Below are 18,323 nucleotides of genomic sequence, written 5' to 3'. Positions count from 1 at the left end.
ACATGTCTGACTTACCCATACATATCTGTAGAGTAGTAAACTGTGACATGTCTGACTTACCCATACATATCTGTAGAGTAGTAAACTGTGTCATGTCTGACTTACCCATACATATCTGTAGAGTAGTAAACTGTGACATGTCTGACTTACCCATACATATCTGTAGAGTAGTAAACTGTGTCATGTCTGACTTACCCATACATATCTGTAGAGGAGGAAACTGTGACATGTCTGACTTACCCATACATACATGTATCTGTAGAGTAGTAAACTGTGACATGTCTGACTTACCCATACATATCTGTAGAGTAGTAAACTGTGACATGTCTGACTTACCCATACATATCTGTAGAGTAGTAAACTGTGACATGTCTGACTTACCCATACATATCTGTAGAGTAGTAAACTGTGACGTGTCTGACTTACCCATACATATCTGTAGAGTAGTAAACTGTGACATGTCTGACTTACCCATACATATCTGTAGAGTAGGAAACTGTGATGTGTCTGACTTACCCATACATATCTGTAGAGTAGTAAACTGTGACATGTCTGACTTACCCATACATATCTGTAGAGTAGTAAACTGTGACGTGTCTGACTTACCCATACATATCTGTAGAGTAGTAAACTGTGACATGTCTGACTTACCCATACATATCTGTAGAGTAGTAAACTGTGACATGTCTGACTTACCCATACATACATGTATCTGTAGAGTAGTAAACTGTGACATGTCTGACTTACCCATACATATCTGTAGAGTAGTAAACTGACATGTCTGACTTACCCATACATATCTGTAGAGTAGTAAACTGTGACGTGTCTGACTTACCCATACATATCTGTAGAGTAGTAAACTGTGACATGTCTGACTTACCCATACATATCTGTAGAGTAGTAACTGTGACATGTCTGACTTACCCATACATATCTGTATAGTAAACTGTGACATGTCTGACTTACCCATACATATCTGTAGAGTAGTAAACTGTGACATGTCTGACTTACCCATACATATCTGTATAGTAAACTGTGACATGTCTGACTTACCCATACATATCTGTAGAGTAGTAAACTGTGACATGTCTGACTTACCCATACATATCTGTATAGTAAACTGTGACATGTCTGACTTACCCATACATATCTGTAGAGTAGTAAACTGTGACATGTCTGACTTACCCATACATATCTGTATAGTAAACTGTGACATGTCTGACTTACCCATACATATCTGTAGAGTAGTAAACTGTGACGTGTCTGACTTACCCATACATATCTGTAGAGTAGTAAACTGTGACATGTCTGACTTACCCATACATATCTGTAGAGTAGGAAACTGTGATGTGTCTGACTTACCCATACATATCTGTAGAGTAGTAAACTGTGACATGTCTGACTTACCCATACATATCTGTAGAGTAGTAAACTGTGACGTGTCTGACTTACCCATACATATCTGTAGAGTAGTAAACTGTGACATGTCTGACTTACCCATACATATCTGTAGAGTAGTAAACTGTGACATGTCTGACTTACCCATACATATCTGTAGAGTAGTAAACTGTGACATGTCTGACTTACCCATACATATCTGTAGAGTAGTAAACTGTGACATGTCTGACTTACCCATACATATCTGTAGAGTAGTAAACTGTGACATGTCTGACTTACCCATACATATCTGTAGAGTAGTAAACTGTGACATGTCTGACTTACCCATACATATCTGTAGAGTAGTAAACTGTGACATGTCTGACTTACCCATACATATCTGTAGAGTAGTAAACTGTGACATGTCTGACTTACCCATACATATCTGTAGAGTAGTAAACTGTGACATGTCTGACTTACCCATACATATCTGTAGAGTAGTAAACTGTGACATGTCTGACTTACCCATACATATCTGTAGAGTAGTAAACTGTGACATGTCTGACTTACCCATACATATCTGTAGAGTAGTAAACTGTGACATGTCTGACTTACCCATACATATCTGTAGAGTAGGAAACTGTGACATGTCTGACTTACCCATACATATCTGTAGAGTAGTAAACTGTGACATGTCTGACTTACCCATACATATCTGTAGAGTAGTAAACTGTGACATGTCTGACTTACCCATACATATCTGTAGAGTAGTAAACTGTGACATGTCTGACTTACCCATACATATCTGTAGAGTAGTAAACTGTGACATGTCTGACTTACCCATACATATCTGTAGAGTAGTAAACTGTGACATGTCTGACTTACCCATACATATCTGTAGAGTAGTAAACTGTGACGTGTCTGACTTACCCATACATATCTGTAGAGTAGTAAACTGTGACATGTGTCTGACTTACCCATACATATCTGTAGAGTAGTAAACTGTGACATGTCTGACTTACCCATACATATCTGTAGAGTAGTAAACTGTGACGTGTCTGACTTACCCATACATATCTGTAGAGTAGTAAACTGTGACATGTCTGACTTACCCATACATATCTGTAGAGTAGTAAACTGTGACATGTCTGACTTACCCATACATACATGTATCTGTAGAGTAGTAAACTGTGACATGTCTGACTTACCCATACATATCTGTAGAGTAGTAAACTGTGACATGTCTGACTTACCCATACATATCTGTAGAGTAGGAAACTGTGACATGTCTGACTTACCCATACATATCTGTAGAGTAGTAAACTGTGACATGTCTGACTTACCCATACATATCTGTAGAGTAGGAAACTGTGACATGTCTGACTTACCCATACATATCTGTAGAGTAGTAAACTGTGACATGTCTGACTTACCCATACATATCTGTAGAGTAGTAAACTGTGACATGTCTGACTTACCCATACATATCTGTAGAGTAGGAAACTGTGACATGTCTGACTTACCCATACATATCTGTAGAGTAGTAAACTGTGACATGTCTGACTTACCCATACATATCTGTATAGTAAACTGTGACATGTCTGACTTACCCATACATATCTGTATAGTAAACTGTGACATGTCTGACTTACCCATACATATCTGTATAGTAAACTGTGACATGTCTGACTTACCCATACATATCTGTATAGTAAACTGTGACGTGTCTGACTTACCCATACATATCTGTAGAGTAGTAAACTGTGACATGTCTGACTTACCCATACATATCTGTAGAGTAGTAAACTGTGACATGTCTGACTTACCCATACATACATGTATCTGTAGAGTAGTAAACTGTGATATGTCTGACTTACCCATACATATCTGTAGAGTAGTAAACTGTGACGTGTCTGACTTACCCATACATATCTGTAGAGTAGTAAACTGTGACATGTCTGACTTACCCATACATATCTGTAGAGTAGGAAACTGTGACGTGTCTGACTTACCCATACATATCTGTAGAGTAGTAAACTGACATGTCTGACTTACCCATACATATCTGTATAGTAAACTGTGACATGTCTGACTTACCCATACATATCTGTATAGTAAACTGTGACATGTCTGACTTACCCATACATATCTGTAGAGTAAACTGTGACATGTCTGACTTACCCATACATATCTGTATAGTAAACTGTGACATGTCTGACTTACCCATACATATCTGTAGAGTAGTAAACTGTGTCATGTCTGACTTACCCATACATATCTGTAGAGTAGTAAACTGTGACATGTCTGACTTACCCATACATATCTGTAGAGTAGTAAACTGTGACGTGTCTGACTTACCCATACATATCTGTAGAGTAGTAAACTGTGACGTGTCTGACTTACCCATACATATCTGTAGAGTAGTAAACTGTGACGTGTCTGACTTACCCATACATATCTGTAGAGTAGTAAACTGTGACATGTCTGACTTACCCATACATATCTGTATAGTAAACTGTGACATGTCTGACTTACCCATACATATCTGTATAGTAAACTGTGACATGTCTGACTTACCCATACATATCTGTATAGTAAACTGTGACATGTCTGACTTACCCATACATATCTGTAGAGTAGTAAACTGTGACATGTCTGACTTACCCATACATATCTGTATAGTAAACTGTGACATGTCTGACTTACCCATACATATCTGTAGAGTAGTAAACTGTGACATGTCTGACTTACCCATACATATCTGTAGAGTAGTAAACTGTGACATGTCTGACTTACCCATACATATCTGTAGAGTAGTAAACTGTGACATGTCTGACTTACCCATACATATCTGTAGAGTAGTAAACTGTGACATGTCTGACTTACCCATACATATCTGTAGAGTAGTTAACTATGACATGTCTGACTTACCCATACATATCTGTAGAGTAGGAAACTGTGATGTGTCTGACTTACCCATACATATCTGTAGAGTAGGAAACTGTGTCACTTTGATTGTCCTGGTTTTTCGAATAGTTTTTCTTGTTGCTATTGTCTTTCTTCATTATAGCCTCCAGTTCTCGTTTCTTCTGGCGTAATTCTTCTCGCATCATCCTCTGTTTCCTCATCTTCCCATAGACTTCATCATTTGAGGAAACTTCAAAATGAGTAAAACATTTTAATCTCACAAAAAAAGTAATCGCAAAAATAGCATGTGACTGAAATTTTTTTTTGATATTAGAAGTAGCCAAGCATTTGTGTATCATATTGCATACACATACATATTGACATGTATTTGGTGGGAACTGTGTCATCAACATATGGCTGCTCCTTTGAAATATTTATCCCATCCCAGAATCTAGGTTTTTTATAGCAGATATAGAACTCATTAGTCTCATGCAGGTAGACAGAAAAAGCAATAGATTCGGATTTGTGATACAAATCTACAGCTACTGTAGCTTTCTACTGAATAATGTATACAAAGAAATGTTAATAGCAATTTCATCCGGACTGTAAATATCAATACATAAATTACTTCACATAGGTGTACACTCTGACAGGAAAAATCAACTAGGAAAAACAAAGAGTTTATCTTGCAGTAAAGGATGACAATTAGTGAATTACTATTTCAACATTATCTCCTGTTTAAATATTGTTTTCCACAGTTTTTAGATTATCAAATATATCTTCTCAGAAGTTTGATTTATAATCTGGCATGCATTAAACTAAAACAAGACTTACATTTGACGACAGGAGCACTAAGTCTAATTGGTCGCTGGTTTTCTTTATCCTCTTCATCTTCATCTACCTCTTCCTCATCCCGTTCTGCAGCTGGGTCTGATATTTCCTTCATCTCAGTTTTCCCATCTCTATTGTCTTCTTCATCCTTCTCTGGTATCTAAATATACATATACAAGTCACCAGTTGTAGTAATTTTATGTACAAAACTAAAACTAAAGAATATGAAACATGTATCCCCTACTTTCAAGTTAGGTTAAAATATTCCCTACTTTCAAGTTAGGTTAAAAAAACATTTTTTTTCAAATGATCATTTTCACATTTAAACTACCGACACAACATAAAAAATAAATTACAAATCATAAATTCATACAAATAATCAGCACCCTCAAAAATTGTGAAAAAAGTGAAACTATAAAGGGGAATCGATCGACACATAACTAAATACGATCGAACGTGTATACAGGTAAGTTTGAATAGTCCGGGGACATGAAAGTAACACAGGTACATGTAGTCTCGGGTAAACAGTATTCACTATTGTTTCATCTGTCCAGTATGTGGCGTATAAGTACGTTTGGCTATTCAAACCAATCAGCCACGCGTAAATAATGTGTTGAAACGTTACGCAGATATATTTGTCAGACAGAAAACGCTCCGCAAGAACTATTCAGCAACTTATCAGCATTCGAAGCATACTTTGAAAAAGTCTCAGTCAAAAAGCAAGTCAAAATTACAGATTGATTTAAAAAGATGTAAGCTTAAGAAATAAAATGAGTTAGAAAAAAAAATGATGTCTATTTATGAAATAAAATATTTGTAACGTGCAGTCGTCTTTGGTTGTGTTTCTGGACTAACATACGTTGAATCAGATGGAACTAAGCTTACATATGTATAATGTAGGCCTATATGACTTTAACGTTTAGTTTCTGAAACTCTATAACGAATTATTTCTCCTGGTCCCATGGAATTCGTTATAGCAAGGTTTTACTGTATTAAGCTTTTACAAAAGTATGAAGGAACAGCAGAATTCAAAATCAACTAAAACTAAATTTAACAATCTCATGATAGTCTATAACTAACCGCTATGAACAAGTTATATCAATTTATACTGATCACTCTTGTTGGCCCGGATAGGAGTTTGTGAGGGGTCTTACTGTGGGAGAAACCTGGAGTACCCAGGGAAAACCCACGTGGTCGGGCAGGTAACCCACATACCTTTTCACAACCTTGGTTGCCCAGTTGAAAGGTAAGTGTGTTAAACTGTGCTACCCATCCATTAAATAGTAGTGAAATTTCAAAGAATTTGTTTTCCAAAGTTTCAATTTGTCTTCCATTCCATTGGAAACAAATCAAGATATAAATTTAAATGGAACTAATGTGAAATTAATGTTTACTTCAAGATTTTTTTACATGTACATTCATAACAAAGAGAACTGTATTTTACCCCAGCAAAGTGTCCCTGTAACGCCTGTAGTTCCTGTTGAATGGTGAGAAGTCGCCTTCGCTCCTCCTTCAATGATTCCAGTTCCCTCAACTGGTTCTTGGCTGCTTCCAATGAATCTCTGAAATGTCAAAGTCGATTGAAACTTGATGTGTCTGTCAAAATCTATAAAACAAATATGATTTTAGATGAGAGATTCTTGGCCAAGTGGATACAATGTTGAGAGAAGTTTTTCTTATTCATAGGAAGCTTTGAAGGCTTGGTTCCTGTTGTTTTGAACAGTATCAAAGTCTCACTCAATAACAACATTCCCTTAACCTAAATTCCAGCATTTCAAAAATCTTACGGTTATTTTATATATACTTTTTTTTAATTTCCTTGATAAGTACATATTGCTTTGTTCTTTTCAATCAAAATTCTTTCCATGTGATTCATGTTTCCTTTAATAATTTTGGCATTATTCATTAATTAAAGGTTACTCTTTTTCCAACTTGATCAGGATAAAATAACAACCGACGATAATTATTTATGAGAATTGCATGCTCATGACCTCGTGTTAAAAGATCACATATTTTCAAAAGAATGGTATGTGTATTGAAAATATGTAAGCTGAAAGCAGCAGAATTTATCAACATTTCAAATGCTCAATATAATATGGCATTTTGTATACAGTGCATTCCACTTGATTGGGTTGCCTATTTGTGGGGGCTTTTTGCCCAATTAACCGACTTATGCACTAAGCCGAAATGCATGTCGCCATCTTGGATTTTGTCTGTAATTGTTCATATGTCTAATGACTTGGGTTGATTTTGGATGAAAATATTTGTGTTCATTATAATTGTTAATAAATGGTGTTTTTGTTTGTGCTTTTACTAATGTCAAATTGTCACATTACTACTGTATTCTATATTGTATCAAATAATAAAACCTTAGCCTACAAATTGTTTGTTGTTATTTGTGTACAATTGTAGCAAAAATATGACTTTTCCAACCTGATTAAACGCTTTTTTTAAACCATGATTTAAGAGAAAATGGTTTTGATTATGGAGTTTTTACCCCAATATACGAAATAAAGTATTACCTGAAGTGGAAGGTACTCTATATCCTGGTTTCAGGTCAACAATGAAATAGTGTGAGTAAATGAAAGGAAATCACTCTGAAGTATGTTTATTAACACAATATGCTCACCTTTCTGTCTGAGACATTGGGACTTCACCATCAGAGAGGAGATGGTCTTGAGGCTCAGCAGGGGGTTGGTCATCACAATCCAGACTAGCAGCAAGCTCAGCCAAGCTGTCAGGGAGACCTCTTGCTCCATCTGGAGACTGCTGAACTATAGACACTAGATCTTGCAGCTGACGTAACTTTTCTTTTGCTTCTTTTAATTTCCTGTTATTGATAATGCAATGTAATGAAATATCACATGATTATTGCTGTGAAAGCATGTTACAAACAAGTAAAAGATTTTTTTAAACTAGACAGAATTTTATTGTACATCATGTTCATCAAAATAGACTTATAATAAGCAAGTTTCCTTCAAAGGAAAGGATTGTCTTGGATACTTTATTGTTTCAAATCATTTTTTTATATAATTTACCTAGTATCTGCTGTTTATATTACTATTATATAGGTACAGTACTTCCACATAAATTCAGTCCAAGAAACACATCCTGATATCATTTTGATGAAATCTAAGAACTTAATTTTCCAAGGGAATCTGATACTTCTTAATAATCTTTTTGAGGTCAAATAATAACTGGCCCATTATTTTTCATATTCCAACCATTCTTACTGGACTTTTTCTTGAATTTCTGGATCATCTCCCCATGGTCCGAGACTGGACAAGTGGGATTCTGATTCCGACGACATACTGTCCTCCGAGCGATTGTCCTCATCTGACTTTAACTGTGTGGCAGCTGCTGCAGCAGCAGCTCCTGCTGTTGGTGCCATACTATAGGGTTTCCTTGGGGGAGGTTGTGATGGTGGACCCTCCATCTCGCCTTCAGCTAGGCTACAAACAGTATAAAATTGCAAGGCAAACATTTCACACAAACTTCGGTCTTCAGACAATAAAAAATGAAATTCATAAAACATTTCATACATTACATCGATGTACATGTTTCAGAAAAGTTAATTTGATGAGGTATAAGATATTTGACAAATTTAATGTGAGGCAATATAGTTTTGTTAAGGAAAAACTGTTCAGACCAAATAATGCTTCCTTTCAAAATAAAAGTATTTACCCAGCGATTCCGCCCAAGTTGTGCATCTCCTCCATGAGGTCTAGCTGTGCTCTAAAGGCTGCAGCTGTGTTCTCCTCAGACTGATTGCCTTCTGTTGTCTCACTCTGGTAATATTGTACCAGGGATCTTAGCTGATTCAACCTCTGTTTCACCTCCTGTAGTTTTCTGACATGTAGATAAAGATATATTTGTTATGCTCCTTTAATTTTTATCATAGGATATTACGTAATTCAGAAAACAAAATTACCAGTAAAACACATGTCAAGAGGTAGACAAAGGTTATTGCATAATATACAATCAACAATTATCATTAACAAGACAATTTGGTGAATTAGTTCCTGACTAGATATAGGTCAAAGGTCAAAATGCAGGTCAAAGTGATTTACTTTTGACACATGACACACTGTAGATGAGTGTAGTATGAAGTTTCAGTCACAAGTAGTGTGGAAGATAGAGCCAACAACGTTTTTTTTTTATGTTGGTCAAAGGTCAAAATGCAGATTAGAGTGACCTACTTTTGGTACATGACACAATGCCACACCCAGGTGAACTCCTGACCTACGTATGAAGTTCCAGTAACAAGTAGTTTATGAGATAAATTCCAGACAAGATAAAGTGCGAAAAGATGGAAAGACGGATGAACAAAATGAAACATCACACCTGAATGTTAAGTAGTCCTAACCACACTCAAGAAACACAAACCTTAGTTTTTCCTGTGCATCCAGAATATCGAGGATTTCCTGTGCATTTGATTCTGTATTTCCTGCCTCATTCAGAGCAGCCTTAGTGTCCTCTAACATGGCTAATGAGGTGTTTGGGGCTGAGGCTGTTGGGGCTGCTGGTATCTCTACAACACATGTAATAAAGTGTTCATAGACAGGGCTAATGATAAAATTATAGCATTATTTATCAGGACCATTATAATGTAATTTTTCCACATTTAAACCAATTAAAAAGAAAGCTTACCTGGCTCCAGTTGGGGCATGTTATTAAGGGTAGCATCAAAACGCTGGGATCGTAAATTCTGTAGCTCCTGTAACAAGGTGTCCATGCGCTGTTTTTTGGACTGAAGATCCAGCAGTTTGTCTTGTAGTTGGCGTCTATTATCCTCTAAGGCAGCAGCATTAGTGGCTGCCTCAAGCTCAGGATTACTTTGTCTCTCAGCAGTTTCTGGTGTCTACAATGTACAAGTTAAAACTATTTGTTTCATTTTCCATCCAAAATTTAATTGTATGTTGTAAAATATTTCATGAATTAAAGTTATAACCAACTCAATTTTGGTTAGGTTGACTTCAAGTAAGTAACTTTTAAAGTTTTAAAGTGATTTAAGTCCGATTTAATTTTTCGCTTTCCTTCTGTGGATAATGTTTTAGGCTTCAAGAGCCATATTTTCTCAAGGTCAATGATCACAATTTAACCTGTGCTAAAACCTACACATGTCAAGAAAATTTATATACATAAAGACTCTCTGTATGATTTTCCGTGCGCACTGATTGGTTAGAACTGTGTCAAATGGAGGTCTGTATAAAGTATATTGACTTGTTAGAAGCAAAATAAAGTTGGTAAAAGGTATGTTGCATAGTTACAAATAGACTCAAGTGGAATCATCTTCATTTATCACTTTAAAACTTGAATGGTTCATCAAAATCCATCAGAATCGAGCATTCTGATCACCTAATTACGAAACGATACTCTTTAGGAAAAATGGACAATTTTTTTTCTTAGGTCCATATAACCATATATCAATCTATCAAAATGCTTTAATTGTATAGTATTAGAATATATATGGAGGTAAGTTACACTTGCTTGTTATGCTAATTTATCAATTACTGTGCTGTGTCATACAGAGTTGCCTTTTAACAAGTAAGTTTCAATTTTTACAACTTTTGATGTTGCACCTGTTCTTTGAGTTCATTTCGAAGATAGTTGAGATGCTGTCTGATCTCCTGCAGGTCACCAGGAAGACCATCTGTAGTGTTCCTTGAAGTCTGAGGATTGATGTCCACTGCCTGACTCAGAGGCTTCTGACTTGCGGACATAAACATATGATTTTGGCTGGTGTTTGTTGCAGGTGCTGATGAAGCTGAAAGCACAATATACCAGGACTGTTTCATTTAATAAAGTCACTAATCGACTAAGGTGTTAATGCCAATGGACACTGACCTCAAATCAGTAACAAGTGCAATTGCAATATGCTTTCCCTAGTATGTGGAGTTGACACAAATTCCAAAAGTGAAAGGTATGCTTAATACTGATGAATTCAGAAGACTTTCAAAAACACTAGGGGTGAATGTTACACTACCTTAGACAGAGGAACAATTTTCTTGAGTATCTAAATTTCTACATAAATTCCTTTGATTAAGTACCTAGAAAATGTCATAAAAGTTATTACAGTAGAAACAAAAACATCAATCTAAAGTAAGTACTTAAGATGTATTTTTCATTTTGGTTTTGGTTGGGGGTTTAATATCCTCATAACACCCATGATTATCTGAGGACATGTGTCTAAGGAAACAGCAACAGAGGAATCACAGAGAACAGGAAAGAAAGAGAAAACAAGAAAGAAAGGGAACTATTTACCAAAATTTTTAGGAAAACTAAATCTTAGAATACAAAAGACAAACCTCTTGAACGTTCACCGGCTTTGGCATCTGCTAATTTTCTTTCTGCATCCTGCTGCAGGGCTAATAATGCAGTCTGTCTTCCCTTCAAAGCCTTCATCTGTAAATACACATTTTTGTCAACATCACAATAGCATTATTAGAATACACTGTTCTTTCCTACAAACAAATATGTCAAATATAGACATATTTGTCACAATCATTTTTTCTCACTACAAAGTGTGAAGAACAAACTCTCTATGCATTGAGCATTCTAAATGAAGTACTGACCTGTTCCTGCTGGTGAACAATCTTCTTAAGAAGTTCTTGTTGTTGTCGTAGAGACTTGACTTCATTCTTCCTTAACTCTTCTACTTCCATTCTTGCCTAAACAGAAAGATTATTAATAAGTAATATCTTGTGTGTCTTATATTCTGGTAAATTATCAGTCCAGCAGCAAAGAATTCAGAGATTGATTCTGTATGGTGCAAGATGGGACATACATGTATAGCTGCCAATGGGATGACCCCAGTATTATAGAACATTTTGGAACCAGTACCAGTTTCAAAGTACATAGATGATAGGGCATTAAAATATTAACAGATGGAGCATAAAACGAAGTCTATAAACCCAGTGGATGAGACATAAAACAAACCACTGACCTCTTGTTCAAAGTCCTCATGCATGTAGTCCCAATCTCCACCATGGCTGTCAGTATTGGCAGTCAGTGTATTATCCATCATATCTGGTCCCGGGGAGCCATCGCCAATTGTACGTTCTGTATGGTCATTATCCTCATCATCACCATCAGTGAGCCCTAGCTTGTCCTCAATACGTGGACGCCATGCTAATGGACTGGTCTCATTATCTTGCTATAGATATAAGAAAGGGCAGGCATAACGTAACTTAAGTGAAATAATTATCAGTTTATCTGCAACATTAAAACAACTCATTATTACGACAAGCACATAATGATATCTGCATCAACATTGTTTACCCAAACTCTCATAGCACTAAAAAGCATAATTGTAGAAAAGAAACTATGAATATATTATAGTTAATTTATATCAAAGTTTTCATTTGAATATTCTCCTCTACAATATAATAAACTTTACAAATCTGGAATAGTGCTGTCTATAAAATGTTCATCGTGAAACTAAAATTAAAACAGAAAGATTCTCTTGCATTGAAGTACATACTGTAGTAGCCTCAGATGTCTCGGACTGAACTTCCAGGTCAACAGAACAAGCTTCCTCGTCAGCAGACTCCATTACTAAAGGTGTCTCCTGACCCTGGTTACTCCAGTCAACCGCTGTGCTGTCCTCCTTCACTGACTGATGATTAAGAAAATTAGTTTTATAACTTCTTAATAACAAAGAAGAACCGTAGGAAAATATATTCATTCTAGTATAATCACTAGAAAATGTATGTAACATATGAATGCCCCATCATGCTAATTGAAATAGCAACAGTGACTTGAAACCCTTAAACATAAACCATACTAAGGTATGGTCATAGCTGATCTTTGTAAAAAAAAAAAAGTAGTTTGATCAAAACCCATGAACATGTTTGGATGATGACAGAGCTCTTTTTGAAATTTTCTACGAGCAATAATGGTGACCTTGAGGTAACCTTGACATTGGAAATCTTTATATAAAGGGTTAGCATGACCTGAACTTTGACTTAAAACTCTGAAACACAGACTCACACTAAAGTGTAAAGTTTGATATTATTTGTAAAGAAATGAAGTTGCTAATATTTGTTGAAATCACTTTTGACCTAGGACGAGATAGGATTGACATGATTGGTTACACTATATACTGGTCACCATTACATGATTATCAAGTTATGTTTATAGCAGTATTAATATACCAAATCAGCAATTTGCATTTAGACAGACAGAAACAGCTTATTTATAAGATTTCCCCCAAAAAAGTATTTATTCCGACTCCGGATAGTAATAGCTAACCCCCACAGCAACCCTCAAAGGAGTTTACTGATTCTTTCCAACACTTGTACCAAAACTTAATATATACAAAAACTACTGGAAAAGTATCAATATTTTTATTATTTAGAAATCAACACGGACGCCAATATTAGAGCAACAGTATTAGCCCCCCCCCCCCCCCTTTCTTCGAGAGAAAAGCTGATCAAATGTAACATTGCATATATCAGCACACAGTTACAACAAAAAGTAGTAGAATTGATCACAAAGACTACTGGAAAAGTATCAATATTTTATCATGTATGCTGTATTAAAACAATACATTTGAAACTTGAATGATGTTTGCATTCAAAAATAACATTAAGAAAAGGGATTGATGCACACACTGTATCAGGAACTATAACATGCAGCAATACAACAAACCAATGTTTTATCCTAACAGACAGTCGAAAGATGAAAGAGCACAACACAGAAATTCATGCCATGCGGAAAAACTTCGCAAGATGTGACCTGGCACTTAAATCAAGTTATTTACACAGATATCCATTTACACGTCTGCAGTATTCAGATGAGTCTATCTCATCAACATATTTCTTCATTCTATGCCATGCATCAAGAGATATTGGAATTTAGAGACATATAAACATGCTGATTTTTTTTATTCAGAAAAAGTAATGAAAAAAAAAGAAAAAAAAAGAAGGTAATAATGATCCAGTTAATATATTTTCTTATAACAGACTGTTGAAGGCAATACCTCATTTTTCTAATCAAATTTCTCAACATGCTTCAGGTCCTGGTAAAAACAGAATTTGTTGACCAAACAATAGGATTATCCATTTGATGAGTAGATTTGGAGCATAGATACTATCATGGTCTTAATGATAGTTAAAAGCTGTCAACAGGGGATCTTTATTGATCTGATGATAATCAAAATCATTATCTTTTAACAATCTTCTGCTGTGTCAGCATATTACATGCTTTCATATTAAAATGTTGTACATATCAAATACTATTGACCATGTTAGATAACATGTAAGGTGATGCTAATAAAGACATATACTGCAGCAATGACGTAAGAATATGCTTTTTAGATTTTAGGAAAATATGTAAATACATTTTTTTATTTGTACATGCAATATAATCAAAAAGACAGTTCATTGTATGGATGATATGGCAAATTTACACAAGAAAATGACTTGAAAAATATCAAATATTGTATGTATGTAATGTATTCAAATGAATTTTGGTATGTTATGCCCAATAGCCCATGTTAAAATAAAGCAAATGACAGAAGATATGAAATACACATGCCTGATAATGATAGGTAGTCCATTTCATTCCTGACTGCACATATCACTACTCACCAAACATTGGGCCAAAAAAGCTACATAGCCTTTTTCCTGTTCTTCAAGACTTGCGACAAGTTTTGATACTCTCTCATAGTCTTCTTTATTTTGCTGTGAGAGAAGCACCAGATCACATTGAAGAAAAAATATTGAACAAATGAAGTAAAACTGTTACACAAAACACAAATTTGGATAGACAATTGCTTTTGGAGATTTGGGTACACCACATACTAAATGTGATCCAAGCTTCATAATGATTAAATCAAGAAATATAAAAAAAACTTTAACTTTAGAATAATGGTTAAATTGATTACATCTCCAATTTCATTGTCTTACCAATTGTGTCTTCTGTAGAGCGTGAACAGTAAAACATACTAAAAAGGGTTTACTCAATTTTCTCTGGTAACTAACCCAGAAGTCTTGTAGAATGTCCATGAAGCAAGCCTCTTGTTCTCGCAGAGATGCAATCACCTGTCCTAATTTACTTGCTTTTCGGTGACCCGTCTAAAAACGTTAAAATTGTGATTGTTTTGCTTTTAAGATTTACATTAGTCTGTCAGTCTTTAAAACAGATATCATTAATATAGCAAAATTGACATCTCTGTGTGAATATGCAGAATATGTGACAACAAATAGTTTTTCTACCAAAATAATGACTCAAGATACTCCTTCTGTTACTAAATACGATAACATTAATCGGTGATCAGGACAATTACTCATATCAATATCCTTACTTCCAAGACCATTGAAGTCAATGACAGATATTAAAACAAAAAGAAAAAACAATTTTAACAATAAAGAGTAAAATACAGATAAACAAAGAGAAATATACAAACAATTATTCTCATTTGCAACATTATTATTTCTTGATTTTGTAATTTCTCTGACAAATTAACGCGAGACATAGTTATCAGTAGATTATTACAGTAGATTTATTTGAGATTTATGTATCAAATCAACGAGATTGTTAACAGTACCAGAAGTTCACTTTTACTAACAGCAGATTTGTGTAACAGTACACTATTATATTAAGACTCACAGGAGATTTGTGTAACACATTAAAGAGAGATTGTTAACAGTACACTATTAGTCCACTCATAGGAGATTTTTTGTGCAACACATTTATGAGAAATTGTTAATGGTGTTCACTATTACAGCAAACTCACAGGAGAATTATATCTTTTTAAACACATTAATGAAAGATTGTTAACAGTACATACACTATTACAGTCAACTCAAAGGAGATTTGTACAGTACACTTTTACAGAGGACTCATTGGGGATTTGTGTAACACATTAATGAGACATTGTTAACAGCACAATCACAGGAGATAACTCACAGGAGATTTATGTAACATATTAATGAGACATTGTTGACAGTACACTACTACAGTCGATTCACAGGAGATTTATGTAATACATTAATGACTGTTAATGGTGTACACTATTACAATTGACTCACAGGAGATTTGTGTAATACATTGATGAGAGATTGTTGACAGTACACTTTTACAGATAACTCAAAGGAGATTTGTACAGTACACTTTTACAGATGACTCACAGGAGATTTATGTAATACACTGATGAGAGATTGTTGACAGTACACTTTTACAGATAACTCAAAGGAGATTTGTACAGTACACTTTTACAGATGACACACAAGGGATTTGTGTAACATATTAATGAGAGATTGTCGACAGTACACTTTTACAGATGACTCACAGGGGATTTGTGTAACACATTAATGAGAGATTGTTGACAGACTTTGTTGAAAGTGGACTATTACTAACATAAGACTTGGAGGAAACTGGTGTAACATGTTAATGAAAAACGAAGTGGTAGTAGGTTTAGAGGAGATTCATCATAACACATTAAGAATCGACATTAAACAATAGACTTACAGGAGAACCAGTCTTGGACAGAGCTTCTTTCATTGTGTTGGCCTGTTTAATGTACTCCCGGATCTGCATCAGTCGGCTGACAATATGACCATGTTCTCCCTGCTGAAGGACAATGATATCAGTAAATTATCAAGAAAAACTTAGCACAATGTTTTAATGGCACATGACAGGATGGTGTCTCTTTAGTAATTCATGTATCTCAACTAACACATTCTACCAAAGCTGAATATGTTCTCAAATGTTTTGTCAAATTATTTAAAGGTTAATAAAACACAGTGGACCTGTCAACTGACCATTTAACCTTCCTTGACCATTGACCACCAAAACTGATTAGGTGTTAGAGCTTGATATGTTAATGATACTATGGTGAAAATATAAAGTAAAATAGTTTCTGTTTATTAATACTTTTAAGAGAAATCTTGTACACAAATGATTTACATTATGCTTTACCATGAAACCTTGACTGATGATCACCAAAACTAATTAAGTGTAAAAGATACTACGGAACAAATATAAACAAGGCATCGCAAACGATACAAATCCCCTCGCGTGCTAACACATGAAGTCCGACTCAAAATGGGGGGTGGGGTTATTGCAGGACATTGAAAAAACATCAGTTGTCATTTGCACTGAACTGCAATAGACATGGATGGGCTTATTATCAGGCATGGCCCATGATGGGCTCATTGCCATATAAATATGGTATATATTGTTATGCATTCAACAGTATCTGGTTACGCATCACACTAGCAACTTCATTTCCTGATAGTTATTATAATTATGTGTGTATCTAAATGCATATATAAGCATTTTCCTTTGTTCAGAAGGTTTAATTGAACCATATATGAAGTTTGGTCAGGATCCATTCAAAAATGAAGTCGCATTACAGCGCTGACAAAGATTTTCTATAAATAGTAACGGTGACATTGGCCTTGACCTTGGCGCCCTAAAACACGAACTCGTTCGAGGTATTCCCATGCTGGACCCATATATGAAGTTTGGTCAGGATCCGTTCAGAAATGAAGTCGCAAGAGTGCGGACAAAGATTTTCTATAAATAGTAACGGTGACCTTGACCTTGACCTTGGCACCCTGAAACACGAACTCGTTCGAGGTATTTCCATGCTGGACCCATATATGAAGTTTGTTCAGAATCCGTTCAAAAATGAAGTCGCAAGAGTGCTGACAAAAAGTGAACATACGTACGAACGTAACGCTATATATCCCCTCCCCGACTTTCGTCGTGAGGGGATAAATAAATTGTTTAGGGGTTTATTAAGTCTTGTACATGTTCAGCTTTTTATTTCAAATAACCAAGTGTGACATTAGACTGTGTAACCTCCAATGATGGCCACCCAAAATTATATATATGATCCATATTATTTATATAAAATAATTTCTAATCTGAGGTAATTCTTTTATATTGTATGCCAGGCAAATAAAACAGCTTGAATGAGAATTGATAAACCTATGTGCTGATGTTTATAATGGTTACATCAAACTAACCAGCTCCTGATGCTCTTCCTCCTGTGGCCCCTTCTGATGTACTTGAGGTGTCTTGTCGGGTGAAGTTCTCCAGCTTGCCTCGACGTGTAGGAACATTTCTTTCGTTATTTTTTTCACCATCATTACTGCCCTACAAGCAATTTATGTTATTTTTGGTATCAAAATATTGAATACAAGAAATGGATGAATAATGAAATTGAGCATACCATCATGTTATATTCTTTAATC

The 18,323-nt window shown here is 35.3% G+C and overlaps 1 protein-coding gene across 6 annotated transcripts in view; it reads right to left on the bottom strand.

Annotated features, from left to right (window-relative positions):
* Positions 1–18,323, bottom strand: part of LOC117329096 (pericentriolar material 1 protein-like) — a 44,257-nt gene that overhangs the window by 23,275 nt on the left and 2,659 nt on the right. For 5 of the 6 annotated variants that reach the window (XM_033886819.1, XM_033886817.1, XM_033886822.1 and 2 more), the window contains exons 2-17: positions 18,096–18,225; positions 16,591–16,692; positions 14,709–14,801; positions 12,599–12,733; positions 12,062–12,271; positions 11,691–11,786; positions 11,424–11,520; positions 10,698–10,882; positions 9,766–9,976; positions 9,502–9,646; positions 8,800–8,964; positions 8,349–8,567; positions 7,745–7,945; positions 6,560–6,677; positions 5,119–5,275; positions 4,354–4,534 (exon numbers count right to left, since the gene is read on the bottom strand). In XM_033886819.1, coding sequence (XP_033742710.1) covers positions 4,354–4,534; positions 5,119–5,275; positions 6,560–6,677; positions 7,745–7,945; positions 8,349–8,567; positions 8,800–8,964; positions 9,502–9,646; positions 9,766–9,976; positions 10,698–10,882; positions 11,424–11,520; positions 11,691–11,786; positions 12,062–12,271; positions 12,599–12,733; positions 14,709–14,801; positions 16,591–16,692; positions 18,096–18,218 — 2,438 coding nt within the window. In that variant the 5' untranslated portion in view covers positions 18,219–18,225. Of the gene's footprint in view, positions 1–4,353; positions 4,535–5,118; positions 5,276–6,559; positions 6,678–7,744; positions 7,946–8,348; positions 8,568–8,799; positions 8,965–9,501; positions 9,647–9,765; positions 9,977–10,697; positions 10,883–11,423; positions 11,521–11,690; positions 11,787–12,061; positions 12,272–12,598; positions 12,734–14,708; positions 14,802–15,101; positions 15,195–16,590; positions 16,693–18,095; positions 18,226–18,323 lie in introns of all 6 variants that reach the window. The other variant, XM_033886818.1, reaches the window with a different exon arrangement.

The sequence above is a fragment of the Pecten maximus genome, chromosome 6, assembly GCF_902652985.1.
Source record: "Pecten maximus chromosome 6, xPecMax1.1, whole genome shotgun sequence".
Classification (NCBI taxonomy): Eukaryota; Metazoa; Mollusca; class Bivalvia; order Pectinida; family Pectinidae; genus Pecten; species Pecten maximus.
This window is presented reverse-complemented; position numbering and strand designations above follow the sequence as displayed.